The sequence below is a fragment of the Epinephelus moara genome, chromosome 8, assembly GCF_006386435.1.
Source record: "Epinephelus moara isolate mb chromosome 8, YSFRI_EMoa_1.0, whole genome shotgun sequence".
Taxonomy (NCBI): domain Eukaryota; kingdom Metazoa; phylum Chordata; class Actinopteri; order Perciformes; family Serranidae; genus Epinephelus; species Epinephelus moara.
The window spans coordinates 30,092,968-30,101,972 of NC_065513.1; the positions used below are offsets into that span (position 1 = coordinate 30,092,968).

Consider the following 9,005-nt stretch of genomic DNA (forward strand, 5'->3'; position numbering starts at 1 on the left):
CCAAGTTGGTGAGAGTAACCTGTTGTCTCAACTGAAGAAATCTCATCCGAAGAGATAACCTCCCGCAGAGAGATGGAGCACACCGAGATAGTGAAGCCAGAAACTCTGGATGACCTGATTAAAATCCTGCACAAGATCTTCGCGAGTGACTCTATCAATGTGGAGGAGGTCCAAGCTGTAATGGAAGCATATGAGAGCAATCCTCAGGAGTGGAAGAAATTTGCAAAGTTTGACCAGTACAGGTAAAAAAAAAAAAAAGTTTTTATATTTTACAGCATTCAATTAATCGCGTATAACTCCTTTATTATGATGATGCACTTTGCACTTTTGCTCTGTAGCCTTGTCTGCCACAGTTATTTATTTAATTGTGTTTTTCCAATCATATCTTTGTGTATATTGTGTCTTTCACTTTTGATAGCTGTTCCTTTAAGTGGTGTCTTTAATTAATTAAATATTTAGGATTCATACGTTTAAAAACTACAGGATGCATGTATAAAATGAATGCAACCAGCTGTTAAAATGTCTCCAATTTTTGAATGAAAACCAGCTGTTGTTTCCATACAGACCAGCAGCTTTCGTCACATCCTATTTGAATAAAACAGAAGCAAACCCTCGACTTGTTTGCGGAATTAATATCCATGAAATCTGTTAATAATCCCCACTTATACACTGAGCTTTTAACCTCGCAGAAAACCGTGTAGTCGAAGTGTTTACCTCTGAAGTGGAGGGCAGCCCACCACAAATTATGGGTGCTCTATTCAACCCCTTTCAATAGCTCCAGTGTTTTGATTAGTGAGGGGTCAATGGAGGGAGGGGGCGCGGGTCATCCAATCAACACTGAGAACGGACACACACCCGACTGACTGGGACTGTGTGCCCACCAGGGAGCTGCAGCTGCCTCGAAAATATTTGGAGACTGACGGCATCGCACAGAGGAGGAAAAAATGTGCAAAGTGTTTCAAATATTTGCAGGCTGGCCTGTGACATGAGCAGATTATCTGTGTGTGGGAATAACATGAACAAAAACATCTAATAAGTGTCAATGACGGGGCCCCTTTGTTGTGTGTCACCGGGGCCCAGCTGGATATCATAGTGCAGGTGATAGCTTATGTTTTTAACTATACACGGTGCATTACATGTAAACCTACAATAGGTTTACAGTGTGGAAACTGGAATGAGCCATATAAATGATCATCAAGTTGGCATATTTTGATATTAAAATCAAATAATGCTGATTTTGGTGCTCACATTAAGATCTAGATTTGTCCTAAAATGTATATTACCACATTAGAATTCATTATTCAGCGTAAAACAACACCTGTGTACTGTTTTGTTGTTAAATTTATGTGATATTTGTGATAAAAGCTCCCCCCAGGACTCTTTAAACACCTTTAATCACCCATGTGTCTCCCCTGTTTGCTGAACAAATTGTCCTCTTCCGCAGATACACAAGGAACCTGGTCGATGAGGGTAACGGAAAGTTCAATCTCATTATCCTGTGCTGGGGAGAGGGCCACGGCAGGTGAGACATGATCATTTGGTGGTCTTCTGCTAAAGAGTTTGGGTGTTAAACACTTATGGTGTAAAGTCACAGTCCTCTGCTACTTTCATTTTTTATTGGAGGGGACAAATGCACACCTTCTCAGTACTGAGGGGGATGCGTCCCCTGCATACCCCCAGAATATCTGCACCTGTGACATGATTGCTGCTTCTTTCATACAAAACACAATATTATCAAATTGTGTTTTGCTATTTTTAATTTTCAAATCAATGTTTCAGATATTATCGCAGTTCAAACTCATTACACCTGCTGCATAAAGCTATTAAATCGATTGCATATTTCACTGGCTTTCTGTGGTAATTGTTGTATCGAGTTAATAGAGATAAGAGAGTCCAATGTCCTGCAGACGGTCAGAAAGGTTGTGTAAATAGACAATATTTGATGATATCTGTTGCGTGTCTCACTACGTCAGCAAATATCACCTGAACACCTGAAGGACAGAAATGTAAAAATTCGTTTAAGCTTTTTATGGTTTGATAATATTAATGTTTTCATATGGTTGATTAGCTGGCACTAACATATCCCTACTGCAGTAGCTATGCAATAAAACATGTTGCTCTTGTAAAACCTGACTGTTGGAGCCATTTTTAGGCAGTGTTCCAGCACTAGAACAACCTCATAGAGACATGTGTACCCATTTTTACTGCAGTACAGGGGAATGTTGTAAAGTTAATGGTTTCAAACATGGTTGCTCTGGTGGTTGGACAGCTATATTTCACAACAGCAGCTTTAAAATATCATGCAATTGTCATGGCTTATTAATTATAAGACTGTGAAGGTATTACATTATATTATGCATGAATCTAGTATCAGCCAGACTGGAGGAACAATTTGAATTTCATAACACAAGAAGAAGAGATCCGGAGTTTCTGAAAACTGTCTCACCTATTGACTGAATCCCAGTAATTTATTACTATTATTCATTCTGACACTGTTTGTTTCTGTTTCCTTACGACTTGCAGTAGCATCCACGATCACACAGACTCCCATTGTTTCATGAAGCTGCTGCAGGGTCAGCTGAAGGAGACGCTGTTTGAATGGCCGGACGATAAATCACACGGAGATATGGTCCAGAAGTCACAGAGAATTCTCCAGGAAAACAAGGTTGCTTACATAAACGGTGAGAAACCAGACTGTGCGCCGATTGTTTCTTTTAATTGGAGTTGGCTGTTTACCACTTCTCAGTATTAATACCTCTTAATTCTATTAATACGTGTTTGTTTTTGCGGGGGTAAGGTGAGAAACATACGGTGAAACACTCACATTATTGTGCTGTGTTCATTACAATAGAACAAACATCCTCTACGTGTTCTGTGCAACATCACATATGTGTTATCTGTGAAACTCAGCCGTGACTCACTTCCATCAGGATTCTTTGCAATTGTGGGATATATCACATATTACAAAAATTCGAACTTCTGCTGTTATGCAATGTCAAAATGAACTCACAGGAGTTAACAGCCAGTCGAAACTTTACAATGAATAGTATTCAGGTCTGTCCGCAGATCTCTGCTGACTTAGTGTTTCACCAAAGCCAACAGAGCCTGCATGTGATGTTTGGTGTCAGTTGTTGGTTACAGCGCTGCCAGGAGCTGCCTGTGAGCCCCACTTCACAGCATTCCAGTGGCGAACACTCTCTAAATGTCCGTTTTTCATTCATGCATGTGTCTGTGCATATGTTAGATTCCATCGGCCTGCATCGTGTGGAAAACAACAGCCACACTGAGGGCGCAGTCAGCTTGCACCTGTACAGTCCCCCATTCCAGACCTGCCAGACCTTTGACCAGCGGACGGGGCACAGGAACACAGTCAAGATGACCTTCTGGAGCAAATACGGAGAGAGGACTCCATATGTAAGGGATATTTTTTTGTCTTTAAAGGAATAGTGTGTAAGAGTTAAGGGGATTTAGTGGCATCTAGCAGTGAGGATTGCAGGTTGCAACCAGCTGATACTTCTAGTTAGAAGTCCTTTGGCGGTCATCATTCAGGTTTTCACCAGGAGCCGAATTATGCGCAGAGGTCTTACTCTCCAAAACAAACGGACCTGGTGATATAAACCGAGACAAACACAGAATAAAGCAGTTTCACGCTACAAATAAGTATTTCTCCGATGCTGTTTGGCACGTCGCAGATGGGCCGCTAGCTCGGCGCCTGCTAATGTGAGCTCACCTATTTTCTCAAATAACTTAGGATCCAGACATTCAAGAGGTTTTAACTGGGAGCCAAATTATCCACTGTGAATGCTCCTATCTAGAGCCAGTGTTTGGTTTGTACGCTCTAGGCTACTGTAGAAACATGACAGTGCAACATGGCAACCTCCATAGACGGGGACCTGCTCCCTATGTAGATATAAACGGCTCATTCTAAGAAAACATTTTCAGGTGATTATACACTAAATAAAACATACTTATTACATTATATTCCATTCCTGACAATATGTTCCCCCAAACCCTACACAGTGGACCTTTAATACAAACACATTTAATGAGAAAATACACAAAGCAAGGAGTGTTCTTTGTCTTTGGATACCCAAACTTTGCAAAGTCAAATTCTGTAGACAGAATTTATGAAACTCTAACTGTGGACAGTCAAATAGCATCATAGCATATTTTGCAAAACACTAACAGCCCAAAGTAATACCACTACAGATGTCAGCAACAACTGAACAGAGACAAATATTGACCCCTTTTGTTGAAGACAATTGACTTTATTCATAAAAAATACTATAGAAGACACAAAGATTTAAATGCATAACTACAAGTACACACTTGTTAATGTCACTTTTTAAATGTATCCACATATTACCACCACACACAGGATCACTACAAACAGTTAATTGAACACACACAGACTTCTTCACCCTGCTGCCTTAGGAGCAGGAAGTGGGAAGTTTTTATAGTGTCTTGCTCCTCTCATTAGGCACAGCATTCAAGCAATTAAAGCAGCACCCCTTGAAGCTTCTGGGATTTAATAGAAAGTTTCCATTTCATATCCATTACATGTTTCCAGTTACTGCTGTTTCAACAAAAATGTTCCTCTAGCAGGCAAGAAATGTTATTTGTTGAACATATGAGGGCAGTTTTTTATGCTCAGGGAGAGAAGAATCGACCTCTTATACATAATTTTTCCTTTAAAGGTGTAATCCAAAGTCCTGCGCTTAATAAAATAAATTACATACGAATGAAAATAGCGCAAAGATGTAAATGTAAGTGCACCCTCTACATGCTTCGGCCACCCTGCCAACAACAGTGGCCTTATCTGAAATTTACAAGTTGTATAAGCACACCTTGACCATAACACTGTCAAGTTAGTGCGTTAGATTGCGACACCAAACAGAGGAGATAAGATAGTGGAAGCACGTAAGTGTGAGCACACGATGAACTTAACTCACTACATGCCCATGACTCTCAACAGTTGTTGTGGTCTGAGCTTGTTTTTTGGGGATGGATGACCAATTAGGTGCTGAGTTACATTGGAGAACTTAAGTTACATCTAAATTAGAAACCTGGCTTTGAATGATCCTGGTCTAGGTTATGGCAGGACATACATGTTTAACTCAGTGACTTATGATCTGACCCCAAGCTCTAACTAGTTCTGTTTTTCACTCTTTTCTCAGGAAACCACAGTCTCACAAGAGAACAACTAAGGGTCACCAAAGGAGGCTGCCCATGATGAAGACAGTTGCATTTAAAATGACAATGTTGTGAAAATGATTCAAGGGAAATTGCTGGGAAAGTGAAATGTGGAACTACTATGACTAAGCAACCCATTTAAAAATCAGGAGCGGGCCGGTTCAAAAGGACAACCCAGTAATTAGAATGGCTTTATCGCTGCCCAGTGTGAGCTTGGCAAATACTGATGAGCACAGGACGAATGCATGAATAGGCTTGGACATGGATTGAATCTCCCTTTTGTTTGCTGGGCCTGAGGAGACCCATTTCCAATAACAACATTCCTGTCTATCCACGACCTGTGCAACCACACTTTTGTAAAGTTATGGCCCATAGTCAAAGATTAGAGCTTTAGCGTTTTTTTTTTTTTAAAAAAAGGGGGGGAAAATATTGCTGTTATAGTGTTTTAATTTTATATCTCAAGAAGAGGAAAACAGTTTTGCAATCAACAGTTTTGTTATCAATGGAGCACTTTTATAGCTGTATTTGCTGTCAGCGTATACCACTCGTAAAAATTGTAAAGATGTAACATTGTTTGTATAATCTAATTAAACAAAGTTTGTTCCATTTGCATTTGGAAAAGGAAATGTAAAGCTTTAGAGTTGTGTTGTTTTTAAAAGTGCGATGGTAATTTATTTGCAGGGAAAAGAGTGTAAAAAAAAAAGAGAAAGCTTCTGTGTTACTCTTAAATGTATTCATACTCGAGTTTTGACCAAGAGAATCTTTTGTATTATTAGCAGACAATATTTTTAGATAAAACTCAGGATTTTGGCATATTTTAATTGTAGCTGTATTTATATAGTGTGTAGTTTTTACAGCGTAGCACCTCTCATAGCACTGTCACATGCATGGATGATTTCTGTGATGCAGTAAATGATAAATCTGGCCATAACTGTAGACCAATAAACACCATTACCCTTTCACAGAGCTTTGTTTTGAGTCATTTTCATTTCATTTTACGTTTATATGTTTTTGTAATTAATTCTAAGTGTCTCACACTGTTTGCAGTAAGCACATACAATGCATAGAGCTTGTTTGGAAGACCAGTGCGAAAGCTTCAGTGTCAAACACCAAAATAACACCTGATACATGTGTGTCTTGTGATGGAGGATGCTGGATGTAAACACCTACATTTGTTAGCTTCTGTAGCTCTACTGATGTAGTCAGTGTTTGCAAGCAACTGCTAACGCAGGGATACTCAACCTGTTTGCCATGAAGTCACTTTTGCAAAATAACCAGACTCCAAGGGCCACTTAAGAAACAAATATTAATAAATATAAAATAAAATGACAAAATGAGGCAAATTGCAGGTGCACAGGGGTGTTTCGAGCCTTTGAGGCAAGCGGCAACCACCACGGCTGAAAAATAAAGCCAACATGGAAGTGTTAAAAACTGCAGTTCTTTGAATAGCCACTTGAGGCTGGCTCCAGAAGCCAGTCACCCCCTATGTTAAAATACCCTGCAACAGTCTATGAGTCAGATCAGCCCCTCGCTTCTCCACAGCTCCACGTTCTTGTCCAAATATGGTCACCTCTGGTTCCAAAAAACCAAGAAGGCAACGGACGTAATGTGTCTTGAGGCTTCGAAATGGGAGTTCATGGTAGCTACGTCCATTATTTTATACAGTCTATGTTTTGAGGACATTCGGGGCTTAGCCTGGACCTTTCTCAGGGTGTCCTTGTGATTGAGCCCCGGTACTTTTTCCTTTATATATAACAAGCTCTATATTTATGGTTTTTATGCTCTCTGGCAACTGATTTGAGCGCAAAGTACAAAAAAATCAGTGATTTAAAAGATGGGTGGTGCAAGCTGGCACCCTATCGCTGGCCAGATTTGGCCTGAAGGCCATAAGTTGAGTATCACTGCCCTAATGGTTAATTAATAGTCACATAAAACTATATTACAGTAATTGAGGAAATTGCAGCAATTCATCAACAGATAGGCCTCAGTCTGGCATCAGCCTGGAGAGCAAACGAATGCGTGGGCCGCCCTCTTTATTTTGATACCAAGGAAATACTGGCTGGTCATCAACCTGACCAATAAACAGATTATGTTAATGGTGCCCTGATAATAGTATTAAAGTACCAGATATTCTGTGCGTAGTCTGTGCACAGTTGCTTCTCCTTGGCAGACAAACAAGTGTTAAAGTGTGTCTGTGTAGGTGAATTTGAAAGATAAGGTGCAATCGAAAACAGGTGAGAGTGCGTGCAAAGCTCCATTTACCTGTACAAAGAACACATAATGGTTGAAGCTAAAGTGACTATAAGTATTGATATTGGTTCCTCGTGTTAGTTGCTCATATCCAGCTAGACTGTTGCAATGTTAATTCCTTTACATTGTGTTTTAAGGGGTCTACTGTATACACCAATGGCCTCTTGGCCTTTTCAATTGCAGTGTTTCTATTTTATGCTGTCCTGATGCCATTTGTCATGTGAAGAGGGGGAAATAAAGGGTGTAGTCTGTGGTTTGCCTGTACATTTCAAGTGGCAAATATAGTTGGTGAACAGATCTCCTTGATTGTTGTTTCCAGCAATAGAAAATAAATTCTGCATTGACCACAAGCCAGGACATTAAGTCTTTCCAGCTAAAAGTGGACAAGGAATATCGCCTCAATCAAAATTGATCATTCACACGCATTAGTTGGGCATTTAAAATCTAAACTCTCTACACCCTTGGATTTCACTTCTCTCCCCTCTTGGTGACGTGTCCCCCAACCAGTCTCTTGTTGACTCATGACAAAAATGGACAGTTTGGACAAACAACAAACAAACGTCATTAGACACATTTCATCATTATTTGCCTTTGCTGAGAGCACACAGTGTGTCGGAGAGGTGAGTTTGATAAATGCATCTCCTCCAGGTTTTCTCTGTACCAGGTCAACCATGGGATGGCCTGCAGCCAGTGTTACGTAATAATGAAGCAATAGCCTTGATTGCCCCAGAGAGGCACCTGTTTTATAAGAGGACATGACTGCCATGTGCTGGGGCCGGATGGAGGCTCGTCCAGAAGACCTTTATCTTGATCTGATGTTTGGCTCGTGAATTTAATGATAATTGTCCATCTTTTCAGAAGATTAACCCTTCAATAAAACAATCTGTGTCAGAACATTGCTGAGTGTTGATTCATCGACATGAAGGACAAACAGTACGTCGAAGTTTTAGTACTGAAATGAGATGTATTTTCAGAGATTCTGCAGATGAAGACTTGTGAGCGCAGCCTTTCTTTCAGTGTTAGATTATGATATCATCTGTATGTAAACATCAACCTCCTTTGTCAGCTGTTATTGGTTACTTAGCCTCAAATATAGAAACAAATTGCAGGGTATCGTCAAAGTGTGCAGCAAAATTGCAGGCACTACCTTGAATGAGCTTCCTCGTCTAAACAAGGTAATGTTAGGACTTTGAGGAGTCAGTCCTGGCTGATCCTAGACAAACCCGGTCTAAGGAGTTCGTGCTCCTATCCCATGATGCAAGATCAATAGACTAAAGAACCCATTTGTCCCTGCTGCTGCCGTTTGAATAACTCAGTGTGATCTTTATATTGTATTTATTGCTCATTCTTAGTCTGATAGTTATCAGGTTACTGCTGGCTGTACAACAAATTGCCCCTCAGGGACAATCGAGATGTCCTTGATGCTTGAGAATAATGCAGGGTGGAGCTTCTGTTATGTAAGAGAGCTGCATCATTGATGCCCTTTTCAATAAAGTACTATCTTTTTAATCTTTTTATTTCACAGGGCGATGTGAAATGACAAACCAAGTGTTTTCAGGAGT

General features: G+C 40.2%; 1 protein-coding gene across 1 annotated transcript; it reads left to right on the forward strand.

The window, feature by feature from the left end:
- Positions 1-5,596, forward strand: cdo1 (cysteine dioxygenase, type I). The gene is made up of 5 exons (XM_050050774.1): positions 1-242; positions 1,445-1,522; positions 2,524-2,681; positions 3,245-3,414; positions 5,178-5,596. The coding sequence occupies exons 1-5, from the start codon at positions 73-75 to the stop codon at positions 5,205-5,207; spliced, it is 606 nt and encodes a 201-aa protein (XP_049906731.1). The 5' UTR covers positions 1-72; the 3' UTR covers positions 5,208-5,596.
- Positions 5,597-9,005: the final 3,409 nt, after the last annotated feature.

Coding starts and splice junctions, on each gene's coding strand:
- cdo1 (XM_050050774.1), top strand. CDS start 73: ATGGAGCACACCGAGATAGTGAAGCCAGAAACTCTGGATGACCTGATT. Junction 243..1,444: donor GCAAAGTTTGACCAGTACAG/GTAAAAAAAAAA, acceptor CCTCTTCCGCAG/ATACACAAGGAACCTGGTCG. Junction 3,415..5,177: donor ACGGAGAGAGGACTCCATAT/GTAAGGGATATT, acceptor CTCTTTTCTCAG/GAAACCACAGTCTCACAAGA.